Here is a 20880-nt window from a genome sequence, read left to right on the forward strand (position 1 = left end):
TTGAAAAACAACTAGTAGACCAACAATTTGGATTTCGGAATAACAGATCAACCGAATGTAACACACTAGTATTTGTGGACTTCCTGAGGAAGGCCTTGGAGAGGGGTTGTAGGGTACATGCACTATACACCGATTTCTCCAAGGCCTTTGATCGGGTCAACCATAATATTTTAATATTTAAACTTAAACAAATGGGTGTTAATGGTCCACTTCTTGAGTGGCTGAGAACATACTTGATTGACCGAGTTCAGATGGTGCGTATCAGGGATTTTGTTTCCTGTGAGATTAAGGTTCATTCAGGAGTACCTCAGGGTTCGCATTTGGGGCCCCTGTTATTTAACATATTCATCAATGATATACACCACTGCTTCCGACACAGTTCACCTCTGCTTTTTGCAGATGATCTAAAGTTCTATACAATTATCAACAATACAGAAGACTGTATTAATCTTCAACATGATCTTGATCGGTTGAGTGAGTGGTGTATGTTGAATGCCATGGCCCTGAATGAATCTAAGTGTCATGCTATTTCTTTTGGACGATCGAGAGACCCAATAGAATATAATTATAATATACAGAATATTCCTGTTGACTGGGTTACTGAAATTCGTGATTTGGGAATTAATTTAGACTGTAAACTTTTATTTGAATCACATTATACATCAAAAATTTCCAAATCTTTACAAATGCTTGGTTTTATAAAAAGATGCACTAGAGACTTTCAGAATATTGATGCAATTAAATTACTATATTGTTCTTTAGTTAGACCTCATCTAGAGTATTGTTCTTGTGTTTGGTCTCCATCTTACAATATTTACATAACAAAAATCGAGACAGTCCAACACAAGTTCTTAAGGTACATAGCATATAAACTGGGTATACCTTTTGAGTTAAATCAGTTAAATTATTATCAAATTGAAACCCAATTGGGTATTCTCTCATTGCGTGACCGACGAGTAATTAAGGATGCAAGGATGCTCTATGGCATAGTTAATTCAACAGTTTTGTGTCCTCAGCTACTTGAGCAGGTTGGTCTCCATGTACCTCTCCGCAGAACTCGATTAAATCAAACATTCTATGTTCCTATCCATAGAACCAACTATGCATATAACAACTTTTTATCTCGAGCACTAAGATGGGCAAATACTCAACCTGATCTAGATTTTTTTGCACCGAAGTCTGAATTCATCTCTGGCCTCAGACGTTTGTTTGTTTGAGTAGTTGTTGGATATTCATTATTGTGATATATGAATCTGATTTATGTGATTAAGTTTGTGATATTTATATTTTATTGTATTATTGTTTTATTATTACTATTTTATTGTAGTTTTATTATTATTGACACATGTATTATGTATATTGGACTTATAAACTTGTAATCTTATTGGGCAGTGTCCCGTTGAAAATAAATAAATAAATAATTTTAATTTTAAATTAATCACTTTGACATTTATGTCAAATTTCCGGTAAACGTTTACAGACTTGCCACTACTGGCGCTCGCGAATTTGTAAATATCCCCTCTACGTACGAGCTCACAGCGTATATATCAATAACATATGACGTAGATATATTAATATTATGTGACACATGACAGAAGCTCGAAACAAATGACTGTGAATGAAAAGCCCTATTCTTTCATTTTTCCGACTGTATGTAATCAGTTGTCTGTCGTTTGTTTGTTTATTTTATTATTTGTCTGTCATAATAAATATAATATAATGTCAATCCAATCAAATACACTGCTCAAAATGATCAAATCTTAGAGTCGTATCAGTTTTTTTAGGAACCAGCTGTACCTACCATAAAAAGATAACAGAAAAAATGAATCTTTCATTATTATGAGTCTCCCTCTTGGCCTACATAGTTTTCGTCGAGTGATTTATGGTGACGCGATTTTGATGAAACATCAAAAATACAACTTCAGTAATAGAAAATCATAGCACGGATAATCTGCACATTGATAATCGGGGTTCTACTGTATATTTTCAGTACTTGAATTCCTTATAATAAACCTCTATTAATTACATGAATTTATGAAGAAGAACATTTTACTAACCTGATATAATTGAGGTAGGTGTACCACCAGTCTCATTACTATCCGTCGTCGCAGAAGAAGGTAATGCGACGCCAGATAATTCAACTTCGTCCATACCAATAATGTCATCATAGATAAATTCATTGTCTTCGAAATCTGGCTCTGTGTTAAAGTCTATATAATATTCGACATTGTCTCTAATATTTTTAATCTGAAATTAAAATATAACTAAACATTGATTGTAATATTGCGGTATATAAGTAAAGGGATTTTTAAATCTTGTATTTGATCAGGCCAAATATTTGTTGTTCAAGTAATGTGCCCTCACGAATTGGTTTCAAAATAAAACTTGTCTTAAAAAGTTAATTAACTTTTGCTGACTATGAAATATGATTGCAACTTCAATATTCATATTCTATCTGGTCGTCTTATGGTGTCAATTTCAGTTGCTTTCATGGTTCTCTTATCCACCATAGCTGTTTCCAAGCCTGGTTGAGAAAGGAAGAGGGGTAGAAAATGGCTGGTAAAATTGTGGTGAATCGAATTGATTTTTCAGCTAAGAATAGACTATCTCTGAATTCAGAAAGATCTATCAGAAAAATCTATCTCTAATCCGAAAGATTGGCTTATATCCGAAAGATTGGCTTATCCAGCCAATCTTTCTGGCCATCCCAAAGAGGGGCAAAAATTTATAAAAGTAGAATAGACTACAACAACATCAAGAGGATGGATAATAATTGTGAATGTTACGATACCACAGAATATATAACCACACAGAAGCGAATCTGACTGTCGGTTCCATTGATTTTGTTGAGACCGAAATATTTGACCTTGTGCACCAGTGACAGAATAGAACTTGATGTTCTAAGGAATAGACCATTCCAAATTAGGTAATATTTTTGACAAGTTGTTATTAATTAAATATGAAATATAAAATTTAACTATAAAATATAAATAAAATATAAAATAAAACATATATAAATATAAAATTTAACTATAAACAACTGTCATGTCAGTCGCAAAAGTGAGGTTGCACCAGTTACATTGACACATGAGCATGAAAATTATGTTACCGTTTTCGGCAGGAGTTTCGCTTCTGTATGGTTATTTATTCTGTGACGATACTCTACAGTGACAATGTAAGTTGAAAAAACTAGGTTAAACAAGTTAAACAGTCCGGATCTGACATCAAATAACTTTCATTGGGAAAGAGCATGAAAAACTTGAATAAACACCCCAGTGACCATAAAGACACTAAAACGGCATTAAAAAACAAAAATTACCTGTTGAACTTCCACTGACATGTTATCTAGCATCCTTAATAGCGTTTCTAATTTCCGTATGTGAAATTTATGTTTATCCAACCTAGATTTCAGATCTTCTATTCTATCTTGTTTGTCTTTGTCGAGTTTTTTCTTTTTATTTGATAATAGCTGTTCTATTTCAGATTCTAAGCTATCAGACTAAAAAAATATTTGTATTCAGTAAATACATAAAAACAAAAGTAACTAATTGACGAACTATTGATTGTCTGAGGAGTACAAAAATACCACATCACTCAATACATCTTTGCTTTGGTATACAGATGGTATCACTAATATCGAATCAATATAATTCTGAAACTATATCCCTGTGATATTTTATTTATATAAATTTATATATTGAGATATATTTTATTAACATTTTGACTTCCGAAAATTACTAATTCGAAAATGATTTCCAAGCTGGTTGTCAAAACGCCAATAATTTTTTTTTAGTTTTGTATTGTGATTATTTTTCAAAGTAGATTAATCAAAAAATTCATATAATAGGTCTGCAGGCCAGTCAGGGCTCAATATTGTGCATAGTAATAGTAGATGGAATAAAAGTTCTTTTTATATTGATGGATTGCACAACAGCGTTATCCAAGTAAAGTCTTCTTTGAAGTCAACCGAGTATTGCTGAATTCCTTTCTTGTAGAAAATTGTTATTGACAGCTTAGTGAGCAAGGCAAGGATATATCAAGATCAATTTATAGTTAAATATATCTAGTACTTACACCGATATTAAGTTTTGCTATCGATGATGTTAACCAATATTGTATATCATCTCTTTCTTTTTGGGCAGGATCTAATTTCTGAGCAGCACCTAGACCTTCTTTTGAGTACGCTTTCGTTTTAGTTTCACGTTCTACAACTTTAAACCTCTCCATTTGCTACAAAAAGGCATTTTTCTACATACAAAAAGAATTTGAAAAAATAATTATTAATAACTTGACCATTATTGTTTACACTTTATTTTTATAACACATATGCTAGTATTTATAAATATATTGTATTTTTTAAATTTTGTAATCAATGTTTGAGAGCAGCAGATAATAACAATCAAAATATTTTGTACACAATCTTAACAGATAAATTAAAAAATTGTACTGTTATCAACTTGTTTGCGATAAAATAAAGTGATACTATGTGCCAAAGGTGAAATAATAGTATTAAATAATATAACAATAATATAACAACAGGAGAAAATATTAAATTTTAACCAAAAAAGTGTTAAAACAATAATAAAAAATAGAAGGTGTACAAAAAATTGAAAAAAAGGATCAAAGAAATAATGTGATTACAAATTATTAAGTGGAATACAAAATACTACTGTTTTCTACATTGTCCAAAAAGTTGTGAATTACCTCAGAATAGAAATTTAGGAATCAATAGGGTAGGTCTAAGTGAAGTAGAGAATAGGGAACTTGCATAAAATTTAAAATTGGAAAAAATGTTTTAGGTCACAACAGAACATAATTTAAAACATGTATCAATGATAAAAAAGTTTTGTTTGTCTTTCATTTTTCCCCTAAAGACAATTAAAAATTCAAATTATTCCAGCCAGCAAAAAACGCGTCGTGACGTCATATGGTTTTGCATTTACATTTTACACCAAAAAGTAAACAAAATTAATTAGACATTATAAACGTCAATAAAAAATACAGTTATGTGACGTTAAAAGTGTTTTTGTTCGTTTGAACTATTCATAGAAAATTTTTACTTTTACAAAATGGTTTTATTTTCAATAGTAAACCTTCTTTTCTTTCCTTCAAAAACTGTATCAAACTCCAATCTCAACAAACTGGTATATATTATTACAACGACATACGATAAATGTCATTAGAATATAAATATTTTTCCTTTATTACCCTACGACGAGCTGGCCAAATACCCAAGTAGGTGGAGGCCAATAAACTAAAGAAGGAAACGAAGAATATACCTAAATATAACGCTGTGTCTAGGTACACGCTAACGTGTACGCAAATAAAAAAGTTAGTGTCAGAGTGTTGGAATTTGTTTAATTGCATTGTGTTTATACTTTAATTTAAATATTGATTAGTAAAGAGATTTCTTATTTTTTAATTGTTTAGTGTTTGTTTTTAAATTAACTATGCAGTGTGGACAATTATTTAGTTGTTTTAATGAGTTTAACAACATTTTAAAACAGTATGAAAAAGTTAAGAGACTATAAATTAATATACAGTGAGCACGTAAAGGTTGGAATAAATTCATTTTCTCGAGAATGGACAATTTTGGAAAAAAATCCAAAAACAGGTCAATTTTTATTTTTAAATTGCGACTTCTTGGCATACATATCATACTAGTGACGTCATCCATCTGGGCGTGATGACGTCATCGATGAACGTAAAGGTAATTTAATTCTCTATTCAGTAATATAAACATTAACATATTTATTTATACAGAGTGTCCAAAAAAAAATTTTTGAATTAAATTTATTGACATAAAAAGAAGAATGTGTGTAATTTATTTAACTCACAATACATTTTACTGCTATCAGAAAACAGGAAATAATGTTTATTTGACAAATAAATATTGTTTTTTGCTTAAATTCAATATCAAAGCCGTCACCCACCTTCCTCTGGACAGTTTAAACATTTAGTTTAAGCGAAAAGCAATGAATATATTTCAAATAAACACGTTTTTCTGTTTTCTGAGAGCAGTAAAATGTATTTTGGATTAAATAAATTACAAGCATTCTTCTTTTTATGTCAATAAATTAATTAAAAAAAAATGTTTTCTTGGACACCCTGTATAAATATTTATGTAAATGTTTATATTACTGAATAGAGAATTAAATACCCTTTCAAATGAGCTACCACACGACCCCTATTTCCATTTAAAAAAATCATCGATGACGTCATCACTCCCAAATGGATGACGTCACTAGTATGATATGTATGCCAAAAAGTCGTAATTTAAAAATAAAAATTGACCTGTTTCGGGATTTTTTTCCAAAATTGTCCATTCTCGAGAAAATGAATTTATTCCAACCTTTACGTGCTCACTGTATATTTTTTTAGTTATAAGTGAAATACAGTATTCAGTATTACAATATAGTACAATATGTTACAATTTAGTATATACAATATTTAGTATTACCGTCCAAAATTAAAATAAAAGGAAGACCTAAAGCTTTCACAATAATAATTAACTTGTTATGAAGCTATTTCCTTGTGGCATTTTTGTAATCAACTATTCTAAATGGGAACTAAGCCACAATTTAACTAAAAAAATGATGTTATTAACGTTTCAACGTCTAAATCGGACGTCGTTGTCAAAATACAAAATATTATTAAATTAAACAAAAATGTTTTTGCTTAGTAAAAAATTTTTTCTAATATTTATTTAATCTGACTAATTTTTGTATTTTGACAATGACATCCGATTTGGACGTCGAAACGTTAATAAAATCTTTTTTTAGTTAAATTGTGGCTCATTTCCCATTTAGAATAGTTGATTATAATAATTAACTTACGTATAAAAATTATTTTAGCAATATTTTGTACGTGTCATGTCAACTAAATATATATATTTATTTTACTAACCTAAATATATACTTTTAATATATCATCATCAGCCTCTCTCAATCCACTGCTGGACATAGGCCTCCCCTGTTTGTCTCCAAAGTGCTCTATCTTGTGCTTGCTGTACCCAGTTTTTTGTTGTCATTCGTAAGTCATCTTGCCATCGTGTTGGTGGTCTTCCTCTGCTACATTTATCGGCTCTTGGTCTCCATTCAACTAGTTTACGAGTCCATCTTCCGTCCTTCATTCTGGCAACGTGTCCAGCCCATTTCCATTTGTTTGAACTTAGTTCCATTTTTATTATATAAGTACATTGATTTATTACAATTAAGTTTGAAACATCTGAATAGTTCTGCTTCCCTTCCCTTAACAAATATTTTTCTATCAAACAAACACTAAACATATCAAAATAGCATGTATTTACCAAAATATACAGTCACTGCGTACGTTAAATAATGACGTCACCGCCTTGATGAAGTTTAATTCGCGTGTATGTACCTAACTTTTTTATTTGCGTACACGTTAGCGTTTACCTAGACACAGCGAAATATAACCATAATAATAACTAATGTAAAACTAGGTGACGTCACGGGCCATTCGAACTACTTTAAAATACCGAAGACTTTAAATTTGTACTTCTAAGTTATTATGAGGTTTTGAAGCGTGAAATTTTGGAAATCTCATTTTTATACAAAACTGAACATTATTATGTAATAAAAAAAAATGTGCAAGTTCCCTATTATGTTTCTATGTTATCTCTCTAAATTAAAGTTTGATGCCTAATTTTGTAGCTATAATACACAGGTCTGTTTTTTTTTATTGAAATTGATACACTGTAGTAAAGGTAGATTAAGGTTAGTTTAGGTAAAAAGGATATTTTTAGAATTTGTTTATCTACATTCACAAAATTCCTTATACTGTAATGTATTTTTGTAGATTATAATAAACAAATATTAAAACCTGGTTAGCATTTATCACTTAGGTCCAACGCCCCTGATGCAACTGTTTTAAAACTATGATCTGAAACGGACTGTTTCAGATTTGCTCAACGATGTGCTCTACCTTCAACTAGTTTCCAACTATTATTTTCAAACAGTTGCCTCATGGGTGCTTGATCTTACTTCTTGGAATGTGGATTAAGAAATAAAGAAACAAAAACTGTCAAGGTATAGCTTAGTCATTCTTTTGCGAGTCTTTGCTTTCTTGTTTCATTTTTATCTCATTCCAGTACAAAAAGAGGAAAATCATAAATTTAAAATGAAAGAAATTTATAATAAAACAAAACAAGAAGATTAATAGAACCAAAACGACTTCATGATTGTGATTCCCTTATTTCTCAGAGATCCTGTTACACAGTATTTTTAGTAATTACAGAAGATAAAGTGATGGAACAGAATGGACTCCATGATTGTGATTCTGTTCTTTCTCTCAAAGATAATTATAACAAGTATAAAAAGAGGAAAGTCAGCTTACTTTGTACATAAATTAAAAGTGAATGATTATTTAATAACACAACACAAGATCCCTCTTTCCCACAGTGATCCTCTTATAAGTATTTCCCACAGAGAGAAAGAGATTTATTTATAACAGATGATAAGATTGATGGAACAGAAAGGATTTCATGATTGTGATTTCTCTCCCAGAGAGATTACCCTAAAAATAGATTTAACCCATACAACATAACATTTCAGCATTTTTACTAAGATTTTAACGTTAAAGCTTTTACTCCTCTACATAGAGAGACTAATGAAATATAGAGAGAGAATTATACTTTATTGATACTATCTACCAAAAGGCCATCTACAGAAGTCTTTCAGACAATATGACATATATTTTAATAGAATTGCCAATATAAGAACTTTGAAACATTATAAAACAAAAATAAAATTCATAAATTGAAAAAGTGTTTCAAGTATCATTTCCTTCTTTCTTCCAGAGATGACTCTCGAAGTATATTTAAGCTGTATTAACCCTTAGTCTCCCATCACTTTTAGATTTTTTTTGACAGTTACTTCCCGATGGTACTTTTAAGTCTGCCTTATTTTTTCGGTCAGAACAAATAAGCTAAAAACATAGATTTTTTTCCAACGATCATTTAGAGAGTACCTATAAATCTTATTGTGTATTTAACACAAAATCGTTTGAATGACATTTGAAGTATTAAATATCAGCTGAAAACTACTAAATGATATTTAACAAAACATTCTTGAAAAAATCTACTTTAACACTTGGGATATAAGAGTACCTGAATTTGGTGGTACTTAAAAGTATTGTAACTATTGCCGGGAGACTAAGGGTTAAAGAAGATTTAAACTGTGTAGCATGTTATTTCGTCAGTTTTACCAGGAATCAGTGATTTTACAGTGCAATGAGAATATTGGAATCATAAAATATGCACATTTAGATAGAATTGTCAACATAAGAACTTTTAAACAATATAAAAAGAAAGAAAGCTGCTTAGTTTGTTTATGTAATTAGAGGTGAAAGATAAGAGAATGCAAGATTGATGAAAAAAGTAATTCATAATTTTAATTATAAAGGTAACATGCCAAGGGCAGTATTCTTAAGATTGGAAAAAGGTAAAGAACTATCTAATAAAGAATGATCTAGGGCAGCGTTTCCCAACCGGTGGGTCACGACCCACTAGTGGGTCGCGGCGTGGCTCTTACAGAAGGTGAGTGGTGTACAGAGTACAGAATAGCGTATCATCATGGGTGAGGATGGGTCACGAATATGAAAAAACATCAGAAGGTGGATCGCCAGACATAAAAGGTTACTTACTTACTTTCCGTGTCCGGAACACCAACAACTTTAAATTCTGTATTTCCAATGGTTGGCCACATAGATGGCCCTGTCATTTGCTATAATTAAGTCTTGTTCTGTGCAGGCCTCTCTCATCTCTGTGCATGATAGTAGATGCCGGCTGGTCTGAACCGCGCCACAGTCGCAGGTATCGTCCTCCTGGTATCCCCATTTTTTCAGGTTACTAGCACAACGTGAAACGCCGGTTCTTAGTCTGTTTAGCGCTTTCCAAGTCGGATACGGTAAATTGTGTCCAGCAGCCATTTCCTCCGAGGGAGGAAAATGTGTCGCAGTAGTTGACGCTTGCCATAGGTGTATTCGGCGCGTCTCTGGAGCTTCGGGGATGGATCTTGATGTTTTCAGGAAGCTTTTCCGAGATCTTAGTCTGCTTGGCTGAGTTTGGTGGTCATATAAGGGGTGTCTTCGGTCCGTCTCCTGCTTTTTCCGTTCTACCTCTGACGTGACCTTTCTCCTGATTGGTGGTGGAGCAATTCCAGCAATGGGGTATACCTCTTCGATAGGTGTCGGTTTCAGGCAACCCGATATTATACGGACCGTTTCATTTAGAGCCACGTCGACGTTCTTTGCGTGAGCAGAGTTTGCCCATACTGGTGCTCCAAACTCCGCGACCGAAAAACATAATGCCAAGGCAGAAGTGCGGAGAGTGTGTGGTTGTGCTCCCCATTTTGTATTAGTTAGCTTGCGGATGATATTATTTCTGGCACTTACTTTCTTCTTAACATCTTGACAGTGGTATCGGTAAGACAGAGTTCTATCCAGACGGACGCCAAGGTATTTTGGCGTCTTGTTGTGTTCCAGCATCTGACCACGCCATTCCACCTCCAGCGACCTTCGGGCATGCTTGTTTCTCAGGTGGAAAGCACATACCTGGGTTTTTGTGGGATTGGGTTTCAGATGGTTTTTATCATAGTATAGAGCTAAGTCTCCCAGGGCATCTGTCAGCTTCACTTCGACTTCATTGAAGGTTCTTCCCTGAGCTGCCACCGCTGTATCATCAGCGTAAATAAATTGCCTTGTTTGTTGGTGTATGGGTTGGTCGTTGGTGTATATGTTGTATAGAAACGGCGCGAGGACACTTCCCTGTGGTAGCCCATTTTTTTGGTCCCTCCACCGACTGTTCTTGGACTGGAGCGTTACGTAGAAGCGTCTATTCTGGAGGAGACATTTCACTAACCTTGTTAGTCGGAAGTCCTTTGTAGTTTCGTAGAGTTTTGCGAGTAGCCGTTGATGGTTAACTGTATCATAGGCGGCAGTTAGGTCTATGAACGCTACTCCTGTTATTTCCTTCCGTTCAAAACCATCTTCAATATGTTGGGTGAGATTAAGAATTTGACTGCAGCAGCACTTTCCGGGTCTGAATCCTGCTTGTTCTGGAATAATTTTAGTCTCGACATATTCTGCGATCCGGTTCAGTATCATTCTTTCAAAGGCCTTGAAAAGGTGGCACAAGAGAGATACAGGTCTAAAACTCTTTGTATCCGCCGGATCCTTCCCTGGTTTTAAGAGGGCTACCACTCTAGCTTTTCTCCAGATTTTGGGGATTTGTAATGTACGGATGCAGCAATTCATCATTTTTACGAGCCACTCTACGGTTTTTAGTCCAAAGTTCTTTATTTGCTCTGTTCGTATGTCGTCCAGGCCAGCCGCTTTATTATCTTTCATTTGATGGATCGCGCCTCTCATCTCCTCTAGACAAAAAGAGGTACCTAGAACATCTCTTTCTTCGTCGATATTCCGTTGAGCTCTCACCTTGTTCTTTCTTGATGTCGTCTTACCGTTCATTAGAAGATGATGGGCTATCTGATCGGGTGTGACTTCTGTCATGTTGACTGCCGGAGCAGCGGGATCGTTGCCAAGATTCCGAATCAGCTTCCAGGCACGTCTGCTGTTTTGTTTCATGTCCAGACTCGTGACCAGCTTGCACCACCTTTCCGTTCTGTTGGCGGATATCGCATGTAACATTTCCTCCCCAGCCTGTATTGTCGCTTCCGAGAAAGGGTCTTCTTCATATAGCTGTTCGTATCTTTTAAGTAGGGGTTTAGATTCTTCATTGAGCCCCGCTATGTACTCAGTTCGACAACCTCTAGGGATAAATTTCCGTGATACTTGCTTTACGATTTCTACAAATTTATCGTATGAATCAGGGCAAGGTTCTAGCTGGGAAACTTCTTGATCCAATGTTTCAGAGAATTTTTCCCATTTTGCTTTAGTAAAGTTGAACCTTCTCTTGAAAGGAACAATTTCGTATCTGATTGCCGCGTTGGAAAGACAAATTATTGGTCTGTGCTGTGTCTTTGGGAGAGCGCTTCCAACGATTTTTGTCACCTGGTCTCCAATTCTGTCGCTGACAAATATATTGTCTGGGTTGTAACCTCTGCGCCATCTTCCGCTGTTGAACGACGCAGGCTGCTTTGGATCGTGAATAAGTTTTAGGTTCATGCTTTCAGCCCATTTTTCTAGTTCTTCGCCATTGGAATCTGTTTCGTTGTAACCCCACGCGACACTGTGACAGTTGAAGTCACCCAGTACGAATTTGATTTGCTGTGATTGAAAGTTATTCGGTTCCTCAAAAGCAAAGTCAGCGTTTGGTGGTTTGTACATTGACGTTACTGTACAGGAGTTTATCTCCACTGTGAGGATCTCGATGTCATTTTGATCTGTTAGAGATGTGGATGCTACGTCGATATCTGGTCTGACGAAGACTGCGCTACCATATTGGTCGTGTGGTCTCTCCAGTATGAGCTTCATACCCCGAATCCTTGGTCTGCGGCTTGCAGTACCTCTATGGGTTTCTTGAACCAGTAGAACATCGACACCATGTTCTCTGCACATATTAGACAATAGGTCTTCTTTATCTGCTGATAGTCCTTCAATATTAATTGAGGTCGTCATCAAAAATGGCCTTGATAAAGACCGTTTTGATTTTGATTGCATCTGTGTTGTTGGTGCACCGGTGTTGAAAGGATTAGCCGACATTACTCGTTTACATAAAAGGTTGGAAACCACTGATCTAGGGACATTATCCAATAATATTGAAGATTAAGAGGGCTAAATACCTAACAGAATATTAAAAACCTAAGAAAGTAAACTCAACTGTACTTACTGAGGGGAGTATCCTAAAATTAAATACAGGTGAACATACACAAAGAAAATATGATCGAAGACATGTTTTTAAGTAAACACGTTCTTGTAAAATCAATTTCAATAAAATTTCATTAAAATCTTGAATTTTTGTTAAATTATGACTAAAAACTGAACTATTTTGACATATATTGACAAATAACAAATGTCAAGTACATATTTTTTCATAATAAGTAGCTAAAAGTTACCAAGTTTGAAAAAGTGTATAGTAGGTACTAGATAATACAATAAAGAATAAGGGGAATATTTGTAGGACAGTTTTGACTGAAAAAACAACTTATGACAATAATGAAAATGGTTAAGATAACTACAAATAGGTTTTGGAAAAAAAAGACAAAAATATATTGATTCTAAAGAAATAAGTCCTAATGGGAAAGAATCAAAAGCCCATTCCAGAGAAGTGTAAGCATCAAATAAACAGATTTTATTTAACACATTGCGTGCCACGTTGCTCATATATGAGAGACACAGATGTTTTGCCAGGGGCCACGTCACTCATTTTTGATATACATGTATGCCTAACTTTCATGGCTGTCGATATCAGTGGCCCCTGAGAGTAGTATCCCGATTAAAGCATGGCACGCAATGTGTTAAAAAATGAGCCACCTCATAATATTACGTTTAGTTTTATATTAGAGGTAGGCAACTGAATGAAGCCCTAAAATAGGCAACATTGCTTATGAGAATGAGTTGCATTGCCATTACAGAACAAATGAATGACTTAATAAATAAAGATTCAGGTGTGGGAAGCAGTGCTGCCATGTATTGGGTATACTCATATATCTAATTTAAAAGTAAACCCAGGGTATGAATAAATATTGCTTTTATACGAGCATTAATCTAGTCTCAAGTGTGTCTTTAAGCATCTACAATAACTTTGCAATACTACAAGAGATATTGAAACTACTACACTTATCCTTTTTATTAGAATAGTGGTTATAGGAATATCCCACTTTAACATGTTCGCTACCAAAGGGTTATTTAAGGTTCGTCCTTATAGACTGTGTATTTAAATTGCCATTATGTGCAGTGCGATCCCTGGCTCACATGTAAGACGCTGGCTGATAAGAAAAATCGATGTGGCTCCTATATACAAGTTGCTTGGTACCTAACATGTTAAAGAATAGAAATTTGAGGCCACAAAATGTTTCTACTAGCAACCAATGATTGGTTTAGAATATCCCAGTTCCAGGAGTAATTTTGCTTAGCACGAAGGTTTTTCCAATAAGCAGGCTCAATTACAATACATTTCCAAATCCAACAACAAATGATAAAACTATTAAGATGAGAATTATTTAAACCATAAAAGGCATAAACCTATCCCATAGGGAAAAAGTGAAAAAATTAGGGGTAACTTAGAATACAAAAACAATCACAAAAAATGAAGACATTGATGTAACAAAAAAGTAGTGTAGGCAAGATATGACAGTAAATATCGCATAACACAAATCACTATTATAAATGTATCTTAGGGTGAATATTGAGAAATACAGTGAATGAACAACTTTAGCTATGGGGTTGATCGATGATGAACGAAAATGAATTTTAACAAGTTTTATAAAAGCTAGAACAGTTAAACCATCAGTTTATATGAATGCATCCTTATCAACCAACAACTAAGCCATCAACAGACGTGAAGAGAAGTGATACAGTATATTTTAGCTTTGATGTAAAGATTTATCATACATGAAGGTATAATTTCAAGACTAATACTACTAGTTTCTTTCATATGTTTTATACATTATTTAAGATTTAAGACTTACTTTTGTAACACTCAAATAACACTATTATTTTAAACACCACTTAAGTAAAACTTAACAATTACCGTTTCTATAAGTTTTCTGTTGTCCATTAAAATACTTTTATCTTTAATTTCAGCCGATGCTATCCAACTCTTAATTTGATCCCTTAGCCTTTGTAATTTCTTAATTTCCTTTTTGAGATCAGCCTCATATTTCTCTTTTTGGTTACTATTGGTAGCATTATGAACTTTTTGCCAGATGTCTTCAAATGTATCGACCCCTTCTGTAACTTTTTTTAGGCAGCGATCTATTTCCCCTAAAAATGAAGATTTTTATTAAATTATTGAAAAATGACAATTTTAAATAATTGGTAACTTTTAGGAATTACTTTGGACACATAATTATGTATACGTAAACAATATTCAATTACATACTTAAAAAAATAAAATTAGAGACACATAGGTACTGGTTACTAGCTTGTGAAGATTGAAAGCTACCAAAAATATGTTAATTTTAATTTAATTTTGAAATTTTCTTTTTGTCCCACTAATTTAGAGTGACGAGTTGAAATTTTATGACATACTTGCATTTATTGTTTTTTTATTTTTCATTTGTAAAACAAACATTCTTTTTTAAGATTTTTAAATACAAAATTTCTACAAAAATAGAGAAATTAATCTTCAGTCAACAGTTGTCATTAAAACAATATTTTTGCAGAGAGCTGCTGAAACGTGATACGATTCTAAATATCAGCAATATCTCCCTTTCTTTTCTTCAATTTGTTGCATAAACTGTATTTCAAATTGCAATCTGTGTTCCAGATCTTGGTCACATATTTCACAAAAAGGTGACTTTGTGCAGAAATTATTATCTCCAAACGGACTGTAGTTTTCACATTGTGCTAGTAGGGTCCACAAAAAAAACATATCGTTCAAACACTGATATGGGTAGAACTTATCATTGAAAAACATTAAAAATTTCACTTACCTTGTAATTTTCTAGTAGCCGCCATGTCTGCTCTCTTCAATTCATAATAAAATTTGCTTCCTATTTCTAATGACCTAAATCTATCAGTACCATTCCAAAATACCGTTACATTCACCTATAATAATATAATTGAAAAACTGATAAGCCTCTTCGTAGCCTTTTGATCCACGAAATATTTTTTTTAAACATAAATAAGCCTGTCCCCTAAACAAGACAATAAAAAGTTTCAGGATACCAACCTAAAAAAATAACTGTAATTGACATTTGGCATTGGCATGTGTCATTTAGGCAATTAATCTATTTGATTTTTAAATTAAATTTTATATTTTAAATACTCAAAAGCATTTAGTTTTAATAAAATGCACTTAAAACCAATAATTTAATACAGCTATTGTTTTTTATTTCTAAATATTTTAACATATTTAAATACTCTCTTTTTTTGGAACAGTTGCTATTTCATAATTTCATTTACTAATTTGAAATAAAACTGCAAATTTAAGAACCAATCTGTCTTGTTAATTTATTAAAAGTTTTATGAACTCTAAAGGAATATGATTATAATTTTAAAATTATGAGAAATTTCTGTGGCTTTTTTTAACTGCAATGACGTGTTCAGAATTATATCCTTGTTTAAAAACTGACTAGCGATATTTGACATTTTTTATTATATTGACATTGATTGACATTGACGTTTATTAATAAAGTAAAAAGTAATCACTTCAACTTCACTAAATCAGAATCAGGTTTCATAGTTCAACATGTTAAGCGATAAAATTGATATTCTCAAAACAAATTAACAAAAACAAAACATTTCCAATGGAATAGGTCTTTGTTTTACCTAGCTTGTAGTGTTTCCCACATGGTAATCAAATGCGGGCTAGTCTTTGATTAATAATGAAAAATTTTGATACCTATGATTCAATCAAAGATAAACAAGTTGGTGTACCTAATGGAGAAAATTTAAGAACTGGAGAGACAGAGCCTGAAGAAGATAATTTTAATAAAATAAAAACTGTAGCGAAGCAGTATGACTTCGATACAAAGCTGTGTTATTCAAATAATTTAAGTTTAGACTTGAGAAGCCAAAGTTTACCAGACTGTAGTAATAATGACAGCCAGTTAAATGTATCTCTAGATGATTGTGATTGCAGTAGACCGCAGTATGAGGATAATTCTCCTAGTCCTAAAAGTGACTCATGGTTTAAGACTTTTAGAACATGGCCAGAAAGATACGAAAAATTAAAAAATGTAGAAACAAGCCCTAATTCATCTGCAACAAAACCAGAAAATACTCATGAAAGCTCTCATTGTGATCTTATTGATAATTCAAATTTAAAAAATAAACTCTCGTTTAATGAAGCTTTACAAAACATATCATTAGCTTATAGTCCAATAACGAAACAGTTACATTTAGTTGACAATCCTAAGATTTGTGAGACTGATTGTAATAATGACAAACATTTTGGCAATACCGAAGACAGTACAGCAAAGAAGTTGGGACATAGAAGGACTGAAGCTGGATCGTTTTCTAGCACTATCTCCAGCTGGAGTGCTATTAGTGATCCTTCAACCTCTGGGAGCTTGATAGGCTCTGAAGATAGATCTGTGTCTAGTTTTGATATCAACAATTATAAACCAAGGAGGAAAAGTCTCACTAGTTTCTTCTCCAAGTAAGTTTTTATATATTTTTTTATCAAATCTAAAATTTATTATTTGTTTCTCATGCCCATGCAAAACAACTTCGGAATAATTTGCTGAATATTGTTGAGCAGATAATGATAGATAATTACTATAGTTAAAGCCATATTAGATTACTAATATGTAATTAAAAAATTATCAGTGGGTCTCAAACAATTGCTTTAAAATTTTCCAATCACTTGGAAAGTACCTAATTAAATACCTAAATTAAGTACCTAAATTATTTAATTTCCTATATTTTATGTTCAGTAAGAATGTTGGATTTTGCTCTATTAAGAGTAAACAGTAGCGATCGACAGGTAGCAACAAAATATAACTTTGGGAGATAGTATCATAAACTTTGGCAACAGTGGTAATCTTTGACAGTATCTAAGATTAATATTTTGACAATATCATAGTCGCGCTAAATGGAAGTACAGTGGAACCTCGATTATCCGTCTCTCCATTAACCGTCACCTCTGTTAACCATCAGGGTACATACAGAAGTTCTATTGACTACATAAGTAAAAACTTTAATGTAAAAAAATAAAAAAAAGTTAATTTGATTTGTGATGAGGACATAAACGGCTATCCATTGCTGGCAGATAAAGAAATCGTTGAAATGGCAACAAAGGTGGACCAAACAGATTCAGAAGCTGATAAAGACTTGGAATTTGACTATAGCTATGTTGATGAACCTATTGTAACTGACAAAGGTTTGCGTAAATAATCTAGAGAAGCTGCATCACATATGCAATAATTCATCGAGTGGAATTCTCAACAAGAAGAAGCCAATAAAGTAGATTGCATGATCTTATGCCGATTAAGAAATTCAGCCGTCGCAAAATGTGAAGCAACAGTAAAACAAACAAAGATTTCAGAATATTTTAAATTTATTCGATTTTACGAACACAAATCCCTCTTATATTGTCAAACAAACCATACAAATGAAATTTGAGAGTTATACCATGAATTTTCATTTTTTTTAATGTTCTGTTAACCGTCTTTTCAATTATCCGTCATACTCTTGGTCCGGTGCCCTGACGGATAATCGAGGTTCTACTGTAATAGAAAACGATTTTATTATTAATAAATAGATATTTATAAAAATAAACTAAAATGGGTGAAAATTTTATGTTAAGATAGGTATTTAGAAAGGTATTTGCATGAAATGTCTAATAATAAAACAATAATAAATAATCATTTTTTGTTGTGAAGCGAAACAAATTTCGATTTTCCCATAATTTTGACACAGTTTTTAATTGACTTTTTCTTGGAAGGTTTCACTTTATTTTTTGTTTGATTTACTTTTTCCATTTTGTTAAACTATTGATAATATTTTTAGAATAAAAATCCTCCTAAAACTTTATATACTCGCATTAGAATTTGAAATATTTTTACTTACTACCTACCTACATATAACTAAAGCTCACAATTAACAACAATCTATTCTTTCAAAGAGGCCAACAACTTATACAACAACAAATATACAGTATAACCCCGTAAATCCGAACTAATTGGGGGGACAGCCTGTTCGGATTCTGAAAAGTTTGGATTATCCGAAAATTAGCCTAACTAATAATTCAAAGCTTTCATTGTCGTTGATTTTGAGTCACAAAACATTCTCACAATTTGACAAGTTGACTACAATATAATCGAAGTAAGTTTATGTTTAATCTATAATATACTATATTATTATAAGCACTACATATAAAGTATGTATTCATTTTCAAGAAATTTTATAAAATGTCAAAGTCCTATTATAGAATAGAAATATGCTTTATTGTCACTGAAAACTATACAATTTTATGGACAAAGCTTAACATAGAGTCACGAAAAAGATTACATAACAATAACAAATACTATTAATCCTACATTGTTCAATTTTCTGGTTTTATTCTCTATAATAAACATGTTTTTAAGTTTTTGTCTTGAATTTTTAAATTTTTTTCACTTTCCGTTGGTTCGGATTTGCCGAACGTTCGGATTAGCGGGGTTCTACTGTATAATAAATTATTTATTTATTTATTTATTTTCAACGGGCTACTGCCCAATAAGATTACAAGTTTATAAGTCCAATATACAAAATACATATGTCAATAATAATTAAAATACAATAAAATAATAATAATAAAACAATAATACAATAAAATATAAATATCACAAACTTAATCACACAAATCAGATTTATATATCACATTAATGACTATCTATCCAACAACTACTCAAACAAACATACATCTGAGGCCAGAGATGAATTCAGACTTCGGTGCAAAGAAATCTAAATCAGGGTGAATATTTGCCCATCTTAGTGCTCGAGATAAAAAGTTGTTATATGCATAGTTGGTTCTGTGGATAGGAACATAGAATGTTTGATTTAATCGAGTTCTACAGAGAGGTACGTGGAGACCGACCTGCTCAAGTAGCTGACACAAAACTATTGAATTAATTACATTTAATACATAAATTAACTATCAATAAACACTACTTTCCTATGAAACAACAATAACGAATTCTTAAATTAACACCACTACTGCACTGAACAGATATCGATAAAGATGATAGAACAGATTAGAAAAATCTGACGCAGGTTTGTCAAAATGACAGTGATAATTTCTCTATGTTGCCTAATTAGTTATTTAGTTATAATATGTTCGATTTCTTGTTAGAAATAAAAATTTTTAGTAGTTCCAAGATTACACAAAATCTAGGCATGGGATAAAAAAGTTTATTTGAAGAAAGTTTATTTTTTTTTCTTCTTAATGGCGGTACAGGCTCCTTTTTTCAATATCTTATTTAGTTATAGAGTACTTTCCACGTACTAACATGTTTCTGAAATTGGGCTCTGTGCCGCCATTCTTTATTATATTACGAATATGCGTGCTAAATATCTCGACAAAATATTCAAAATTAGAGCCGCAATCTTGGAACGAGTTTGTTGCTACCTGTTGATCGCTACTGTAGCCTCTTAAAGGCAAATGAAATGAATATAATATTTAAGTAGTACCCCAGGCTGTGGGTGAAAAAACGTGATATAATTCAGGAATTTTTGAAACCTATCAGGTGTTGTAAAGGACGATGCCAGTAATAACTTTTACTAAAATGTAACCAAAAATTTTGTGCGCTTTTTTTTTAATTGCGATTTTCATTTGTTAAATTTGCAATTTTTATTGATTTTTAATTTTGTAGCTTAGGATATTGATTTTAGAGAAAAACTTTTTAATAGAAAGTTGTAGTAAATTAAAAATCCTACAATTTGAGCTATGGTAAGTTTAATTTCGTTTATTGGTTATTGCAAAAGAGCCTGCGAAAGGTCCAAAATGGCCGTTTTTTACAATTGCATTATTTATTGTACAAATAATTTTTTTTATTTTTTAAAGCTTTAAAATGAAGATCTTTCAATTCCAAACATAAAAAAAATTGTAAAGCCAGATTAACGAATTTGTTGCTCAGATATTATAAATTGTTTATCCCAAGAGGTCAAATGTCGAAGGCTATAACTTTTTGAAAAAAAAAATCGTAGAAAGTTGGTGAAACATCCAGTCTCCTTCTAAAGAGTTATATTTTCATATTCTGATGTAAATAAATGCGTAAAACAGTTTTAAACCTCTAATTTTTGGATTTG

The 20880-nt window shown here is 32.3% G+C and overlaps 2 protein-coding genes across 7 annotated transcripts in view; one reads left to right on the forward strand and one right to left on the reverse strand.

The window, feature by feature from the left end:
• Window positions 1–15826, reverse strand: part of LOC114335665 (CCR4-NOT transcription complex subunit 3) — a 75623-nt gene extending 59797 nt beyond the window's left edge. For 5 of the 6 annotated variants that reach the window (XM_028285941.2, XM_028285939.2, XM_028285940.2 and 2 more), the window contains exons 1-5: window positions 15579–15826; window positions 14675–14907; window positions 4075–4230; window positions 3320–3499; window positions 2058–2247 (exon numbers count right to left, since the gene is read on the reverse strand). In XM_028285941.2, coding sequence (XP_028141742.1) covers window positions 2058–2247; window positions 3320–3499; window positions 4075–4230; window positions 14675–14907; window positions 15579–15603 — 784 coding nt within the window. In that variant the 5' untranslated portion in view covers window positions 15604–15826. Of the gene's footprint in view, window positions 1–2057; window positions 2248–3319; window positions 3500–4074; window positions 4231–12811; window positions 12836–14674; window positions 14908–15578 lie in introns of those variants that run through there. The other variant, XM_028285942.2, reaches the window with a different exon arrangement.
• Window positions 15827–16273: 447 nt separating this feature from the next.
• Window positions 16274–20880, forward strand: part of LOC114335666 (TBC1 domain family member 14-like) — a 45716-nt gene continuing 41109 nt past the window's right edge. The window contains exon 1 of the mRNA XM_028285943.2: window positions 16274–17248. Within this exon, the coding sequence (XP_028141744.1) occupies window positions 16473–17248 (776 nt within the window). The 5' untranslated portion in view covers window positions 16274–16472. The remainder of the gene's footprint in view (window positions 17249–20880) is intronic.

The sequence above is a fragment of the Diabrotica virgifera genome, chromosome 2 (genome assembly GCF_917563875.1).
Source record: "Diabrotica virgifera virgifera chromosome 2, PGI_DIABVI_V3a".
NCBI lineage: Eukaryota > Metazoa > Arthropoda > Insecta > Coleoptera > Chrysomelidae > Diabrotica > Diabrotica virgifera.